This window comes from Pyrgilauda ruficollis, unplaced genomic scaffold, assembly GCF_017590135.1.
Source record: "Pyrgilauda ruficollis isolate IOZ18807 unplaced genomic scaffold, ASM1759013v1 scaffold79, whole genome shotgun sequence".
Taxonomy (NCBI): Eukaryota; Metazoa; Chordata; class Aves; order Passeriformes; family Passeridae; genus Pyrgilauda; species Pyrgilauda ruficollis.
Window position 1 is genome coordinate 1,256,733 of NW_024529821.1, and position 17,691 is coordinate 1,274,423.

At 43.9% G+C, this 17,691-nt stretch overlaps 1 protein-coding gene across 6 annotated transcripts in view; it reads left to right on the forward strand.

The window, feature by feature from the left end:
* Nucleotides 1-14,832, forward strand: part of YEATS2 (YEATS domain containing 2) — a 48,752-nt gene extending 33,920 nt beyond the window's left edge. For 4 of the 6 annotated variants that reach the window (XM_041486900.1, XM_041486903.1, XM_041486904.1 and 1 more), the window contains 10 exons: nucleotides 873-1,004; nucleotides 1,260-1,358; nucleotides 2,337-2,448; nucleotides 3,607-3,680; nucleotides 4,721-4,800; nucleotides 5,720-5,921; nucleotides 7,300-7,526; nucleotides 8,666-8,740; nucleotides 10,102-10,175; nucleotides 11,226-14,832. In XM_041486900.1, coding sequence (XP_041342834.1) covers nucleotides 873-1,004; nucleotides 1,260-1,358; nucleotides 2,337-2,448; nucleotides 3,607-3,680; nucleotides 4,721-4,800; nucleotides 5,720-5,921; nucleotides 7,300-7,526; nucleotides 8,666-8,740; nucleotides 10,102-10,175; nucleotides 11,226-11,334 — 1,184 coding nt within the window. In that variant the 3' untranslated portion in view covers nucleotides 11,335-14,832. Of the gene's footprint in view, nucleotides 1-872; nucleotides 1,005-1,259; nucleotides 1,359-2,336; nucleotides 2,449-3,606; nucleotides 3,681-4,720; nucleotides 4,801-5,719; nucleotides 5,922-7,299; nucleotides 7,527-8,665; nucleotides 8,741-10,101; nucleotides 10,176-11,225 lie in introns of those variants that run through there. The other 2 variants (XM_041486902.1, XR_005956813.1) reach the window with 2 other exon arrangements.
* Nucleotides 14,833-17,691: the final 2,859 nt, after the last annotated feature.

Genomic DNA, 17,691 nt, shown 5'->3' on the forward strand with positions numbered 1-17,691 from the left:
GTGTTAGAGTGCTGGCTGTGGTGCCTTGGGGTATTATCAGAAGGAGATGACATCTTGTGGAGGAGGGAGCTGGCAGACCGGTGATGAGCACTCCTCACCCGTGGGATTGTGGCACAGCTTGGAGTCGTGCTGATTTCTCCTGAAGTTACTGAGTGCTGCCATTGATAATGCTGTTAATGTCTGAATGTTCTGCTTGTTCTTTTGGCCTTGACTAAAATCAGGGATTTAGTTCAGTCTAATGTTCTTCCCAGCCTGATTAGCCATCCTTATAGCTGTGTTCAGTGCATGTTGCACAGAGAATCACAATACTCAGTTTGGGTGTGTCCTTTGTAGACCTGCTGCACAGCAGCCTTGGGCTTGTCCCATAGTTGGAACAGGGTTGATTGTGCCCTGCTGGCTGCAGGGGATGCTGCTAAGCTGAACTGCAGAGGTGTGAGAGGCACTGGGATACCTCCCTGAGAGCAGCTGTGTGAGTACAACAGAGCTGTAGTTCACTGGCTTACCACAGCCTTGAGCACAAGGTCTGGTCCTGACAAGAGTGTTTTACTCTGCTGAGCCTGCTTCAGTTGAAAGGTTTCTTACATCAACTTTTGCTCAAGATTCCTTAGGTAATGAGGAGATTTGCTTTACAACTCTCAGAGTGCTGTGCAGCATGTAAGAATGTGCGCATTGTGGTGCAGCACTACGGCATTTGAGCCATCACTTGTGTCAGTGGAAACTCGTCCTGACAGCTCACTCAGCTGTGGCTTGTTAACAGGGTGGCAGTGCTAGGTTACATGCCATCCTGCTTCAAGCAGAAAGGGAGAGAAGTAGCTGGAGATAAACTAACTGGTGTGTTTTATTTAACATTTTGTCTTCCGTTCTTCTTGCAGGGTTGCTAAAAATCCACTCAAATCAGTCTAGTCCACAGCAGGCTGTTCTGACAGTTCCCAGCCAGCTTAAACAGCTCGGTGTAAACACAGCTTCTGGAGGTGTTCAGACAATACTCATGCCTATGAACAAAGGTAAAGGGCAGAGGAGGATGACAGATGGTGTTTGAAAATCTCCTTTGACACAGGGTAGCACTTGGTCACTGTTGGCATACATGGTCCCTGGAAGTAGAGATAGAAGAAATTGTAGCAAGGAATTCATCCCTAAACTTTGTGCTGCAAAAGGAGTGTGTTGCTTCTGAAAATGTTAATTTGTCGAAGTGTATGAAATTTGATTTTATTTTCTTCTTTGTTGCCCCCCTCCCTTTTTTTGTTTCTATTCATCTCCAGTGCTACAGTCACTTTCTACCAGCAAAGTTTCAGCAGTTTCAGCAGTCACAGCAGCAAGTACAGTTGTCGCAAGTCCCTCCACGGCATCCATTGCCAAAGGTAAAAAGGGATTTCTTAATAAGACAAGTAGTTTAAAAAAAAGCTGGTGCTCCTTTATGCAAGTAGCCTGACTGTTAAAGTAGATTCCATGACTGTGGGTTCCTTTATTTCCATTAATAGAGTTTAAATCAAGTTAAAATGACACCTGGGGTCTAGGAATTTTACAGTGACTTCCCCCTAAAAAAAATCCCACAGCGTGGACAAGTATGAAGAAAAGGAGAATGTTCTAGAAAGCTACAAGGAGTACCTTGAACACTCCTTGTTTCAGTCCATATTTGCAGAACTTCATAGAGCAGCAAGTATTCAGCCCCAGATCCTGCTGTTCTCAGCCGGATGCACTGAGGTTGCTTTCCAGCAGCACTAAATGCAGACAACACGTGTCCCTGTGCTCACAGTGAGGAAAGAGATACACACAGTCCTTCCCAAATAAAGCATGGGGCTGAGTTGACACACTTGAAGTCCAGTTCTGGCACTTCAGTCATGTCTCTCTCCATCCCAGCTGCCTGACCAGACTGCCTGGTTATTTGGGTTCAGCACATCTCTCACTGCTTCTGTCTCACCAGAGTTTGTCCTAGACGTGAGAAAGTTCACGTCACAATCAGTGGTGTCTTCAAAAAAGTTGTCACTTTGAAATGTCAGTTCTTGTTAAAACTTGGTAGCTTTCTATCCAGCTCTTTGTTTGCAGATTGGCCAGGCAGTTCAGTTTAGATCAAGCAGTCATATGCAAAACAGCAGCAATTGATTATGCAGGTTTCTGACAAGAATGAGATGTGAGCATGTGGAGATTTGTGGGGGGAGCATGTTCTGGTAGGTCTCTTTCAGCAAAATTGAAAGTCAAATTTGTTCATGCTTGGCAATGAGAATGCAAACAATAAATGAAGGGATGTTATGTAAGACCTTTCGTCTCACAAGACTGTCTGGTACTTTTATCAAGCTGGCTGTACTTTTTGTCTTAAAATGTGTTCTGTTTCTTTGAAGTTAAGATGGAGCCTGATTCATCAGGACAAAACTGCAGTTCTGTGGGTACCCAAGAAGGCCAAGCAGCAGTTAAAACAGAAGAGAGCTCTGAACTTGGGAATTACGTTATCAAGTAATTGTTCATTTCTCTATAAGGATTTCTGATCTTTGAAGTGCTGGGGGAATGGAGATGGTTTTAGGGATGCATGCAGTAGTGTTACTTTGACCTAGAAATACATTATAAAATCTGTCCCATACACTGCTGTATCTGTACTAGTCCTGTTGGGTGGCATTTGTTTCAGACAGTGTTGCAACATTTTATTTGTGAATGGATTTGTATGCACGGTTCATGAAAGGGAAAAAATTATTTGAAGATTTGCAGTTGTTTTGGGCTTTGTTAAAATCACAAGCTGCTGAAATCTCTTTATCATCCTCTGCTTGTATAAGTCCCATTGCCATTGAGTGTCCTTAGTCAGGTCACACTACCCAGTGAAATGCAGCTCTGAAAAGGGGCATCTGAAATGAGAATAGCTGTCCACCTTCTGGACCCTCAGGTCTTGTTAAGCTCTTATACTTGTGTAATTGCTTAGTATGAGGGCTGCTTTGCTTCAGAATTAGACTTAAATAATAATGAGTGTTCCATCACTGGATGCTGTGAAATCCAGTGCCTAGTTTGTGATGCTTTTGCAAGTACTTGTTAGTGTTTTTTCATCAGAACTCAGACTGCAGAATTTTCTCTGCATATTTCTTGCAGTGTGTAGGATGTCTCTTCTGCTCTTGATTCCTCTAACTTCCCTGTCTCTGTGTTTTGTAAAGTTTTGTTATCTTGGTGTATGCTTGCAGACACTACCCTGATGGAGAGTGTGTGTAAGAGACTACACACTGAAAGTTATCTTCGTTATAAGATAACTATTGGAAAATACAGTTCCTATGGCTGGTTAAGTCAAGTCCCATAAATACAAAGTTTCCCATGTTTCCTGTGGGGACAGCCTGCACTAGTTACCCCTCAAAGTAATGTTGCAGCTTGCGAGATAATGCAGGGATTTTCTGCAAGCCTGTCTTCAGTTTCTTGAGCCTGACAAATGCAGCTTCAGATGTGGACGCTTTGACAAGAGGAAGGGCTGTTTGAAATACCTTCTCTGGTTTGGGGTGTAACAGTTTATCCTCACACTGCTATTTTTAATGCCTTGAGGCTAAAGACTTTAAACCATGCAATGATTTTGAAACCTTTTGAATCTGATTCATTGCTTCCAACAGCAATCTTCACTGTGATTCTTTTTATCCCTTGCAGCATAGAATATTTGGAGAACATCCAGCAGCTTTTAACAGCAATAGTGAAGAAGGTTCCATTAATTGCTGAAAAAAGTAAGCAGTAAATGAAAAGGCTTTGCTCTGTATTGTCAGTGTATCAACAGAATGCCTTGCATACTCTGTAGCCACAGAAGTTATTAACAAGTGGAATGAAATGAAGCCCTTCTCCTAGAGAGTTTACCCCAGGGGTTATTCTGAAGATGCTAAGAATTAGGTTCTTCCAGTAAAGTCAAATATGTTGTTAGCAGTTAAAATCTTTCATTTGGTTTTTTTTTTCATTAGAAATAGATTGTATTTCTTCACATAATGGTTGCAAGTAGGTCTTCTTTTTCCTGGTTTGTCCTTAATGGATTTGCTTTTTTCTTTTTTCTTTTTTTTTAAATTTAGAACTAGGGCTTCATCAAGCTGGCAAATACAGTAATATAGCTTGACACCGAAATGTGTTTGTTATTGGGGTTTTTGCCTTCTTTTTTAAACATAAGGGGATAATTTGCAGAGAAACATTTTAATCTTGTGTGGTACTTTATTGTTTCATTCCTCTTACTCATGTACATAACTGAAAATGTATCAGCTTTCCCTGGTAACTAATGCACTTTGAAGGAGTGGTCCTGGAGTCTGGGTAGAGCAGACCCTCTCAAGCAGAGGCAGCAAAGAAGGAGTGAGAGGCACAGGAAAGCTTTCATCACATACAGTTCTCATGCTTTTGCCAGGAAACCTTCTCAATGTTGTTTCACTTTCATGTTGCCATTTGTTTGGGAAAAAAAAAATCCAGTTTTCCAAAGGAAAAGACTTTGAGTAGTAAGGCAGACTTAAAGATCTACATAGTAGAGTTTTGGTGAGGAAAAGAGGCTTAAAACAGGCCATAGCTACAGTTTCTGTGTATATGACCAAGAGGGAGGCTGGTTTTGCATTCAAAAACCAGTGTCAGTCTCTTGGAGAGAGCACAGCATTTGTAAGAGTTGGTTACAGTCATTGATCCTGTGCGCATGAAATGCATTTCCCTCTTCCTCTTTGATAAATAGCTTCAAACCCAGAATGCATCTTACTTCACTTACTGAAAATTTAATGGAGTTTTTGATTTTGTGTTTTTGTAGGTGAGGATGTAAGCTCTTTTTGTGCCAGTTCAGTGGAACAGTATTACAGCTGGAACATTGGGAAGAGGAGAGCAGCCGAGGTAATTCTCTCTCCAATGTTTCATAAGCAGTCACTAGGAACTCAAGCAGGATTTCTGAATTGTGCAACTTGCCTTGTTGTTTTCTGATTTGTTTTCTGAATAAATCTGTTCTTTTAAATGGCAGCATTCCTTACTGCAAGGTGCACTGACTTGTGTTCAGACAGTGATCCAGTTTATTGTTCGCAGGCTTTCTCAAGCAAAAAGGATGCTGAAGGTCATTTTTCAGTTTATTTGCAGTAAGATGGCTTTTGAAGCATTTTAAAGCTATAAATTTTAGTGAGGATAAAAGTACTGGTAGTACTTTATCCTCATCTCTCATCTGTGGCATGTTACAGTCAAGGGAATTTTCCCCAACATACTTTATCTATCTTGTTATGGGATTGTGTCTGCTTTCTGTAGGATGAAAATTGAGGCATCTAACGTAAGCAGTACTAGTGCTGAAATAGATTGTCAGTTCACCAAAGATAAATATTTCACTTAACCTGGACCTTTTGTATTGTGGTTTCCCTCTGTTTCTTCATAACTTAGCCATCTTGCTATGCAGTTTTACAGGGAAGATGTTAACACTGAATTAGATCCTCTGCTGTTGCCAGCTTAAATGATCAAAGAGTTTAACCAAATTTTAAGAACATATTTTGCTCTAGTGGATTTCTTGCACCATGCCATTTTTGGTGTTACTTGGGAGATGAAACATTTCAAGATAGATGTGTCTAGGCCCCTGTAAATGTGTGTCCCTTTTCTTGAGATTTTTTTGGATGATAAAGTAAAGTTTAAATGACCTGTCAGAGGTCACTCTGACTCCTGATAAAATCATGTTCCTTTTCTGTTTCCCTTGCAAACCTGGACTATGGTTCTGGGCTGTGAGCTAACCATAAATGTTCTAGCCAGTGTTATGAGCTTTCTCTTCGGTTTGTCACAGTGGCAACGAGCAATGACAGTGAGAAAGATCCTCCAAGAAATCGTAGAGAAGCACCCCAGGTTTCACAGTATCACCCCCCTGAAAACAAAGCACGTGGTGCACTGGTGTCGGTGCCATGGCTACACTCCCCCTGACCCCGAGACCCTGCGGAACGAGGAGGACTCCATTGAGGACGTGCTGACACAGATAGACAGCGAGCCAGGTGAGTGTGGAGGCACAGGGAGCTCCTTTCTGCCAAAGACACTGTTCATTAAATGCCTTTGTGCAAGTACATGTGGAGAAGGGGATTCTTACTTTCTTTGTTTTCACTTAATTCACTCCGGAATAACAAAACTTGGAGAGGGTAAGGGCAGGCCTACAAGAGGGGAAGTCCCTTGTCCCTGTCAGTCCTGATGTTTTTCTGGGCCTTCTCTTGGTTTTTATTGTGCTTTGGGGCCCTTGGAGGCTCAGTGTAGATGAATCTCATGAAAAATTATCCTTATTCCACAATGTAATCCTTTGTAAGTGGATACACAAAGTAAGCATAGGAAGTAATGACATTTCTGCCCTTGGGTACGCTTAGCCTCTGTTAAGACCTATCATGCAAACACTATGAATGAGTTCAGGTACAGAATAAAAAAAAACCCCAAACCTGGCAGTGGCAGTGTAGACCTCAGTGGGGGTTAATTTACCTCCAAAAGTGAGATGAATTGGCTCATGTGAAGCTTCATGCTTTGTATTACAGCTGCTACATTATTCCATTAGCATAGCTCTAGGATCCCCTCAGTTCATTTCAGTATGTTTTAAAATCACTTCTTTAATTTCATCCATTCTTCACAGTTGAGCTCTCTTGTTTCACCTTCAGGTAATGCCTTTCCAAAAGCTGAATGTTTTTCTGTTCTGATCATACAGGGATTTAAGGTATTTCACAGAAGTGTATGGAATTGATTGTATGTTGTAAAGTATGGCCCTGCATTGCTGTTGTTGAAGGTGGAAAGGAGGCCTTCGTCCACCTTATAATATTTTTATCTAAGTCACTGTGCTTGGGTTTGTCTTTGAAGAGTAGAATCTGTTTACTGCGTAGCTTTGCACTGAAGGTTTTACTGGCTTGTGTCAATCATGCAGAGAAGAGGTTCCCTTTTGCCATTCCGCTGTGAACCTGGCTTTTGATTTTTTCTTAAGAAGATGCATGATAATGCTCGTCACAATGTAAAAGATGATTTAGCACTACATGGTGCCTACGTGTAAAAGCTCCACTTCTCTAAGCAAGTTGAAGAGCATCAGACTGATTTGCCAGTTGCCAAGAAGCTTAAAAAGCTTCTGTGAGAGTGTTCGGGAGACTGACATGAGCCTGGTTTTGTATGAAATGCAGCCTTCCTGATTGGTGTAGGAGCAGATGTGGGAGAGAGCCATGAGTGTCATGAAGATATAATTAGAAGGCTCTCAATGACTGTTTGCATTTCTGTTCATCCTTATATTTGGTAGGCACTACAAAAATAGCTTGCAATTACCTTAATTTCTTACCATATTTTGAGTGTGCATCTGTTTATAAACAGCTTTCTGTAACCTATCATGTGTTTAATTGATTGCTTCTATTTCAGAGTGCCCTTCATCTTACAGCAGTGGTGAGGAGTTGTGCCGAAAACTAGAGGAACTACAGCAATTTCTGAAGCAAGAGCCAGAACACGAAGAGGAAGTAGATATTCTCAACTTCAGTGAGCCATTAAAAATAAACATTAAGAAAGAACAGGAGGAGAAACAAGAAGAGATGAAGTTCTACATGGCTTCCTTGCCTGCATCAGAGTTTGTGAGGGACACTGCTGAGAAGGTAATAAGTCAATCATAAAGCTGATTAGAACTGTTGTTAAGCTAGTTGTGCTCTTACATTTATTTAGTTGCATTTCTTTCATCTATATAGGCTTCAGGACTTTTTAATGAAATTTTTTATACATGCCCAGGAAAACTTGGACCTTCTGACTCAAGGCACACAGCTGCCAGTTCTGGCAGGGGAAAGGAAGAATGCCAGCTGGGAGCTCACTTCAGAGTAGCTGTTTTGCAGGGCTTAGTACAGAAAAATCATCTTGAAAGGCTAAAAGCAAGGATAAATGAGGGATGAGGAGCACTAGCACTGAATTCTTCCTGTCCCATCATGTGAAATATGTGGACTTGTTACTTGGACCAATGCTGTGTAGTAGCAGTTCCTGAAAAGGGTTTGTGGTAAAACTCCACAAACTTCTCTGCTGCTTGGATTTCTCTTTCCTGTTCAGTTTAGGGCAGTAAAGAGGGAGGTTTCCTGTCATGGCAGCAGGAGAGAGAGAGGAGACTGACCTGGCTTGTAGGAAGAAGTGCTTTTTGTTGTACCAGAGCAGCAGGAGGGGTTTGCATGGGGCACTTGTTGGAGAAAGAAAGAACTCCTGTCCCCACCTCACCTGCTGACAGCAAGGGACAAAACCTTGGTTCTGCAGTGTGTCTGGTCTCTTGCTGCATAGGGGACAAAGGTGTGGGCACAACGAGAGTGGAATTGAGGAATGAAACACCCTTTTGGGGTGGAACTCCTGTGCCAGGAGTACTGTTTAGAGTGGTTTCAGTGGCCATAGTTGGGTGCAGGAAAGATGATGAATAGATGGATTGAAGATAAGTACAGTTTCAAAATGGAGCTTCCATTTTCAACCCAAAGATACCCAGTGCAGCCTAGGCTTTGTGTGGACTTTCTGAAACAAAAACTAAGACCTGCTCTTGTTTCTTCTGACTTTTAGAGGCATTTCTACAGGCTGTATTAGTTTTACCCAGATGTTTTTTTAAATTAAGTCTGAGATTATACTGCTTGACAGCTCTGTATGTCTACTTACTTCTCTTTTAACTGCCTTTTGTAATAGGGGATTTTTCTGTTAATCTCATCTAATTCTAGTACAATGTGCATTGTGTTTTTTGATATACTCATTCTTTTTTCTCTCTTGTATTTTATAGATAGGGATTTCTTTTCAACCTGCTGAGGTACAAAAGAATGTTTATGCGTCTGTAATAGAAGATATGATTTTAAAGGTAAGAAATTACTTCACAGGAAGGGCTTGTCTGTAATTGTATTCATTCAGCAATTAGAAAGAAAGATGGCATATCTTTAATAATGTGCATTTATCAAATCAAAGTCTGTCTTTCTGCATGGATAGATAGATACATAGCTGCCCAAAGAGGGTTATACACTTTTGTGTGGGTTTTCAGTTTTCTAACTGATCTCTTGGCTTGGACACAGAATAGTGATTTGCAAATTCTCACCACAATGAAGATACTGACTCATGCTGTGATTTTGAAAGTACCCCTTGCTTTGTCCTTCCCTTCAGAACTAGGGGGGAATCTTTCAGATTGTGCAAGACTTGGTTGTTTTATACAAGGTTAGCTATGTTATCCTAAATACTCCTCAGTTACTTTGCCCAGGTTGTCTCTGATGGGAGACTGCTGAATTCCTGTGGAGAGTAAGAGTTCTGCCACGTGTGAGAAACTATTTCTCTATCATAGTCACTTCTAGAAAAACAGAGAAATGGTTTTGCACCAAAATTTGAACAGCAGGGATCTGGAGTTCTTGGGTTTGGACTGAAGGCTAATAGAGATTATTTCTAGCAGCACTCTGGTGTATTTCATGCCAAAGATTATTTTTGGGGTTGTTTATACAGACTGCAGCTTACCAGAAGATGAGTTTTACAAAATCTATTTGATTCCAGGTGGCACATGCACTCATGTGCATGCTTGTGCTGTGCTTCCTGTTACTTGCCACAGTACATCCATTTATAGACACAGATTGTAGCCATCAAGTTGCTCCATTATATTTGTAGAGTTATGCCAGCTTTCCTCACTGAATGTTGCAGAAACCTCTCCTCTGGTCTTGAATACAGCACAGAAAGCCAAGAGCCTTAATTAGCTTTTGACTAAACCTTGGTTAAGCCAAGTGTTGGGCATATGGCTGCTCAGGCTGGGAGGTTCCTGTGAGGGTGTCTTGACAGAAGCCTGATGACCACAGGAGAGGTACTGACTCCCAAGAAAATATCTGCAGTCTGCCATGTACAAAACCAGCTCTGGTGTGTGAGAGGAAGGGTCCCAAAATACTCTTGGAAGCTCAGGCTCTGGAATGCTTGATCCACCCTTCTGGGCAAGTACAGGTCTGCAGTCTGAGGATGAGCAGGCTGAGCAGTTGCAGCCTAAGCTCTGTGCACCTCTGGGTCTCTTTCTGTTAAAGAAACTCATGTCTTAAGTAATAAAACTCACTCAGGTGTCTTGAGCTGCCCTGTGCTGATCATTTGAGGATTGAAGCCAGCCAAAATTTCAGATGCTTCTACACAGATACTTGAGCAAATAGCAAGTTCCTTTGCTCTTTTTGTCATGCTGCCTCCTAATGCTGTCTCTTGTCTCAGGCTACTGAACAGTTGATGAGTGATATCCTACGGCAGGCGCTCGCTGTGGCATACCAGACAGCTCCTCACAACAGGTACAGCACGGGGCTGCTCTGCCACCACTCACCAGCCCTGAGGGTGGAATGGCTTTGGGAATTTAGTCAGGCTTTGTGTAGCTCAGACCACAAGACTGAGGGTATTTATGGACTGTGCTCTGAGAAGAACCAAGCCTTAAGAGGGTTTGTCATTTTGTGGCTCCCTAGTGGGAAAGGATGGGAACATAAACATTAAAAACCGAGGCAGGGTTCTCTGGTGTTGCCATGCCTCAGAGGCAGATGACCTGTTTCTGCAGTGCCACACTGGAAGGACCTGCTCACTCTTGTTCTTCTCAGGTTGCTGTGTAGACAGCTTAGCCATGGCCTGCCAGAACTTAACCTAAATAATCTCTTTATTTTACTGATACACAGTTTTCTGCCTCAGGTGCTGAGTGATTTTTATAGAATCATAAAATTATTTGGATTGGAAGGGACCTTAAACATCATTGTGTTCCACCCCCTGCCATGTGCAGGGACACCTTCCACTATGCCTGGTTGCTCCAAGCCCCATCCAACCTGGCCTTGGACACTTGCAGGGAGAGGGCAGCCACAGCTTCTCTGGGCAACCTGTCCAGTGCCTCACCACCCTCAACAGTAAAGAAATTTTTTTTTAGTATCTATTGATTAGGCCACATTTTGATTTCCATTCAGCAGCATTATTTGTGATAAATTGATTTAAAAAAACCCAAACACTGAGAAAATGCTCAGTTTAAATATTCACTTGTATGCAATATATAAATATTTACCTAATATATTGAAAAGTATGTATACATGTTATATGTAGAAGTACATACACAAAAATTATGCTATACAAGTTCACTAATTCATACTTTAGTACTTAATTTTGCTGTCCCAGTGCCCAAGAGTTTTCCCCCCCAGTCATTTGAGTGGCTTTTTTTTTGTGCTGTGATATTTTAATGCTTTCCTTGCATTGCTCTAACACCTGCTCTTATATCCTTTTTTTGCTTTGATTGTTATTTTTGACTTGCTGCTTTATGGACATGTGGTTTTTTGTGTATTATAATAGCATCTCTGGTGCATTCCCTGCAGGACTCCAAGAGAGATCACAGTGATGAATATTCACAAAGCCATCTGTAATATTCCTTTTCTTGACTTCCTCACAAACAAACATATGAAGATACTAAATGAGGAGCAATGAAATAGAGCAGAGAAGGTGCTACAGGAAAGGTGGATTTATGACTGAAGTTGGGCTGACAAATCCAGTATTTCTGTAGGACACTATTACATTTATAACATTGGGCTACTAGATTGTTACCTCCAATTAAAGATGCACCTTAATGCAACAAAATGATGCTCTGTTCCAAATCAAGTTGTTAAATGTCAGTGTTTACTTGGTAAGTGTATGTTCAGTGGCTGAACAAACATTGTCAGTTTGCATCGAGTTGCTAGCTGTGAGAGACTCCACAGGCCTGGTCCCTCTGAGACAGTTCTGCTGGTGAGACTGAACTGGTTTTTAAGATGAGAAATGATTTTTTTTTAATGCAGTCTACATATGTGTTGGTTTCCCCATGCAGCGAGCTTTGGCACTTGCTTTGGCACTCTGAATATGGGAAAAGTCAAAGGGAGCTGTGGAAGGTGGGCCATTTGAGTAGGTGGGTGGATTAGGTGTGGATTTGGGGGAGCAGAAGGCTGATGGCAGCAGCAGATTTGGCCCTTCTTGCCTGAGCATGATGTATGTGACTGAGAACACAGCTGGGTAGGTTTGTCAGCAGCTTACTCAGCTAAATGTCACCTAACCAAATTCCTTGCCTCTCTAGAGGAGGTGTCAGGTGCCACCTTTCTTAGTCACCTTGGAAAGGGTAGACTGGCAGATCCTCAAGCAAGATGAACAAACCACGATCAGGCTTGGGAAGATTTGACTGACCACTTGTCCTGCTTGGGAAAGGAGAGGAACAAACGATATTCAGGGTTTGTGGGCTTGGACTGGCTGAAACACCTCGCTTGCCCAGCGAGTGCCTCCCCAGGCTGCCAGGAGGTTTGAAGAGTGCTGGAGGGCAGATGACCAGTGGTGTTGTACAAGTCTTAATGTTATAGCAGCATTCACCAAGTATCAGCCTGAACTGTGCAGTGCTGTGGGAGCAGCACTGCTTTGGCCTAAGTTCTCTTCAACACAGAGGCCTGGTGGAATCAAAAAATCAAAGATTTGCTGCTTGTGGGGAGATCCTCTGATGTCTTGACTGCAGGAAGAAGTTCTGCTACTAACTCCAGCACTTACCTGTCTCAGGAAGACCACTGGTGAGGGAGACATGTCTGCAGCCTGGCTATCAACACCTTGCTGAAGAAAGCTTCGTTGACAACATCCTGACAACCCCACATCCACCACCCCTTTGTCCTGCCCCATGGGTGCTTGCTGGTAGTGTGAACAAGCCATTGTGAAGTTGGTGGGACTCCTGTGGGACTGTTGTGCTTTCAGCATGCTTGTTTTGTCTGGCAGTGCTGTCATGGGTGGAGCATGGGCCAAACAGCCAGAACCTCCGGTGTGCTGATCTCGGCTGGGTCTCTGATCTGTTGCATGGCCTTTGATTTAATCACTTTGTGCCTCAGTTTCCCCATCTCTGAGCATGGGGAGCAGGATACCTACCTCACAGGGGTGTACTGAGGCCTCGCTCTTGTTGGTGCCGTGCTTTGACAATACAAAGCCTTTTATAAACATTAAACTACAGTTATCTTTCTTGGCCTGGGGTAGGAGAAGAATGTTATCTTCTGGTGCTTTTTAGGGGCTAGAACACAGGCAATGGTAACCACAGTAGCGTGCAGGAACTGCACTCTGAAAAATGCTTCAGTTAGAGGTTTCAGACTTGGAAAGAGAGTAGTATAAGTTTGATGCAGTTGTTAAACTGAAGAAAGCACTGTGTACCTCAGATGGGATGCCACCTGTCTTCTCCACCTTAAATAAAACTGGGGTCTGCAGGAAAGCCCCTCTCAGTTCATCATAGCTAACAGGGAGCTACGGTTCTGTAGAATAAAACAGTGACAGACCCTGACCCCTGGATCTAGGAAATGGGACCAATGGATGAAATCCAAACAGCACTTAGGGATGGACTTAAATGCCCCCTAGGAAGGACATTACAGATGCTCTAGATTCAAAAGCTAATCCTGGCTTGCTTGGGTGAGCTAAGTACAGGATTGCCTGTGAAAGGAAAGGGCACAGCTTAGCCCTGACATTACTTTATCAGCAGAGGTCAGTGTGATGGAGTTGAGCAGCAGTGATTGTGTTTCAGCTCAGCGTTGATTTGGGAGGAATCCAGGTAGCTGGGGAACTGCAGACCCCCTGCTTTGTAGGGCTGTAGTGAACTTGAGGTCTGTACTGCTTTCATGCAACCCTGTACACTTCACGAAAGAGAAGGGCATTTTCAGAATCCCTGTCACTCTCACGACAGCCTGCAGGTTCTGTCGGAACAGCCTTGTGGGCAGACTCAGTCGTGCTATGATCTGCAATGACCTCGAGTACTGTGTGCAGTTTTGGGTGCCACAATATAAAAAAAAGACATTAAGGTATTGGAGAGCATCCAAAGGAGGGCCACAAGGATGGGGAAGGGCCTGGGGGGAAGCTGTGGGAGGAGTGGCTGAGGTCACTTGGTCTGTTCAGCCTGGAGGAGACTGAGCAGAGACCTCATTGTGGTCTTCTGCATCCTCCAAGGTACCAGTCTCCTCACTCCTCACCTAGACAGGACCTGAGGGAATGGCATGAAGCTGAGTTAGAAGAGGTTTAGGTTGAATATCAGGAAAAGATTCTTCACCCAGAGGGTGGTTGGGTACTGGAACAGGCTCCCCAGCACAATGGGCACAGCACCAAACCTGTCTGGGTTCAGGAAGCATTTGGACAATGCTCTCAGACATGTGGTGTGACCTGGGGTGACCTGTGCAGGGCCAGGAGTTGGACTCAGTGATCCTTGTGGGTCCTTTGCAGCTCAGCCTGTTCTGTGATTCTGTACACATGCATTTCCAGCCCCTGCCTCTTGCAGGCTTTGTTTCTGGGATTCTGATAACAGCCAGAGCAGCTTTTGAGGATGCAGGAGCTCATCTTTGGGCATCTGTTTGCAAATTGTGGCTTCTTTGCCTGTGTCCTGCTTTTCTGTGAGGAATGGAGTTTCAGAAAAAATCCTGAACCTGGCCCTCAAGCAGGCAGGTACAGAATCTCTCCTTCTTAATGGGGTTCTTGTAGTGGAGATCTGTTGCTACATTTCTGAGCAACCACAGGTTATTCTCCTAGGAGATACTATATTATTAGTATATGAGGTTTGCTGAAGAAAAATAAACTGTTCAAAGCAGATAGAAAATGACACATTTGTTTAGTTCTTCAGATGTAGGAAATGTTTGCAACAAGTTCTTTGCATTTTGAATAGTGGTGGGAGAAAAATTTGTTGGTGAGAAGTTCCTGTGGGAATTGCTTGGAGATAAGGTAAAGGTTGTGGAATTTCACATATCCCTTCAGGTATTTGTGGAATGCTACAGATGCAGTGTGTTGAAATGTTACAGTGTATTTCTCTGGCTTTCTGAAGAGTTAAAGATCTCTTTACAAATATTGCCCCTGTTTGTAATGCTGAGTGTTTAAATCCTTCATGTTATCTGTATTATACTGTATAATTGTGTAATATACGTATGTTTACAATAAATTCTTTTATTAGCTGTGCTAGGATTGCCTTGACTGTCACCTGTCACTCAAAGTTTCTCCACATCCACAGATATTTTTGTGCTCTGTGTATTCAGAATGTTGTAGTTAGTTCTGGATTTTTATCCAGAGGAATTGATCTGAAGGAAAAGGTAATTTTCCCCTTTTCTAGTTATTTTAAAAAGCTCCTGGTTTTGGAAGCTGGGGGAGGAGAAGCCAGGAGCTGAGCTCCCCAAACCTTTCATCTTTCAGAGGAGCCTGTTTAAATAGCAAATCATTGATTTGTGTGGAAGACTTTTTGAAAAGTAAGGTGGGTTGAGGTTGGCCCAGCTGCCAGCTGCCCACCCAGCTGCCCTCACTCCCCTTCAGAACTCAGGAGAAAGTAACATGTGTTCTGTGGGTCAGGATAATGTACCACAGAATCACTAAGTTTGGAGAACACCTCTAAGATCACCCAGTCCAATTGTGGCTGCCAAGCCCACGGTTAACCATTTCCACAAGTGCCACAGCTATGAGTCTTTTAAATGCCACCACAGATTGGGATGCCACCACTGCCCTGGGCAGATTAATGAAGTCAGTAGACAAAAACAGGGACGTCGTGTACTGGTTACTGCCATAGGCAAAACAGGCTCTGCTTGGGGAAAAGTAGTTGAACGTACTGCCAAATAGAAGATGAATGGTGAGAGGCAAAGACAAAAAAAAAACCGCAAACTCCCCCACCCCCCAAAAAAACTGAAAAAAAAAATTTAAAAAAACCCCAGAATGCTTTCCCCCCGCCTTCTTTTCTGGTGTCTTCAGTCCTTCAGCGCTGTTGCCTCCTCCCTCCCTCAGGCCGGCCACGGCTCCTCCGACGGTTTCGGCGCCCTCAGCTGCCCGGGGGCGGCGGGAACCGGCGGTGTCCGGCACGGGGCAGCCCCTCCCCGCACAGAGACCCCTCACAGAGACCCCCCACCACAGCTCCCTCCCTTCAGAGACCCCCTCACAGAGATCCCCCCCACTGTTCCCTCCCCTCAGAGATTCCCCTCAGAGACCCCTTCATGGGGACCCCCTCATAGAGATTCCCCTCACAGAGACCCCTCCACAGCTCCTTCCCCTCAGAGATTCCCTCACAGAGACCCCCCACCACAGCTCCCTCCCTTCAGAGACCCCCTCACAGAGATCCCCCCCACTGTTCCCTCCCCTCAGAGATTCCCCTCAGAGACCCCTTCATGGGGACCCCCTCATAGAGATTCCCCTCACAGAGACCCCTCCACAGCTCCTTCCCCACAGAAACCCCCTCACAGAGACCCCCTCACAGAGATTCCCCTCACAGAGACCCGCCCCACAGCTCCCTCCCCACCACCCGCTACCAGCGCTGGGCACCGGCACTTGACACGGACAGGAACTGGAAGAGTAAGCGAAGTTACCAAACTCTGTGTTCTCCCTGCCCTGTAGGGTGGAGCCGTGGGTGTCTGTGAACAGACTAACGCGCCATTGTTTTTGGAAATGCTGCAGAACTCGGTGTTAGTGCTAAATGCCACACAAGTGCCTCCTGCCCTGGAAGTAAACACAGCCTTTCTGGGCTGCACGGCACCAGCAATCCCTTTGTGGCAAACCAGGCTGGTCCTTAGGATCAGGCATTACCGCAGTGGCCAAGGTAGAGGAAATGGGTCTGACTAAGGTAGAGGTGATAGGTTTGCATCTGGTTGTTTGCTTTCAAAGAAATTAGTGCAATGGAGAGAGAAACAAGCCGTTTATGAAAGCAAGCAAATCAGTAATGTGCCGCTTGTGCAAGTCCACAACAACAACTCTCCTGAGGGATGGTGTATTTCCCACACCAAAGCTTACATTGAGCATGTGGCCCTGTGGATATTCACTGCTCACTGCCACAAAACTCACCTTCAGCATCCCAAAAGGCCAGGTGTCAGCAGGACTAAACAAAACAAGCAGGTTCAGTGTCACGCTAGAGGTAATAAATTCTGAAGTTACAGGTGTAAACCCTTCCTTTTTAAAGGACATTTCTTTATGTGTCAAATAACCCTTACTTGCAGTGTGATTCACAATCAAAAATCCTTGAGGGACTTGGACACGGGCCCAGAGCAATTGGGAAGACAAATACTAGTGTGAGAGCAGTGTTGGAAGCAATTCTGGCATCACGACTCCCTGGAGCCTGCCTAAGTCATGTAGATTTGACTTCTTCAGAGGAATTTGGTGTGATACCTTTCAGTTTGGTTGAGGCAGGCATTTTTCATACAAAATCAGGTAAGTTGCAAACATTGACAGCCAGTGGCATCACCCTGGACCTTACAGTGGTAAGTGCCTGCTCACTTTTCCTTCTGTTCATTGCTCATGTACATTGAGCAGCAGCTTGTGAGCCTTTGGCTTTCTCCTTGAAAGTCTTTTGAGGCATAGCTAGAAGAGCTATTGCACTGTCTAGGGAAGCTGGTTGTATCTTCAGCACTTTTACTGACTGAAATGTTCTTGGGAATAACTGTAAAGCAGTGGTCTCTTCTAACATTCAATGCTATCACTTTTTCCTGTAATTTATGTGAGATGGCAGAGTGAAACTGAGGTGAAACTTAACAGGGCACAGTGTGGGTACTGCAGAAAGGGATCTTCAGAGCATGGCATCTACATCAAAGTGTATCAAACCTCTGCATTTCACAGGGAATGCAGCTGGGCCACAGCTCTGAGTGTGCCTTCAAGCTGTGCTTGCTGGGGGCTGTGCCTGGGGGAAAGCTCCAGGAGTAAGGAATTGACTCTGATGGCTCTGAATGCATTCCCAATGCCTTGCGGTGTCCAGTGTGCCCTGCTATCACGCAGTGACAAATTGTACTGCAAGGTTGAATACCTGAGGGTTGTATTTTACAACCATAACAACAAAAATATGAGAGAAAACCAATA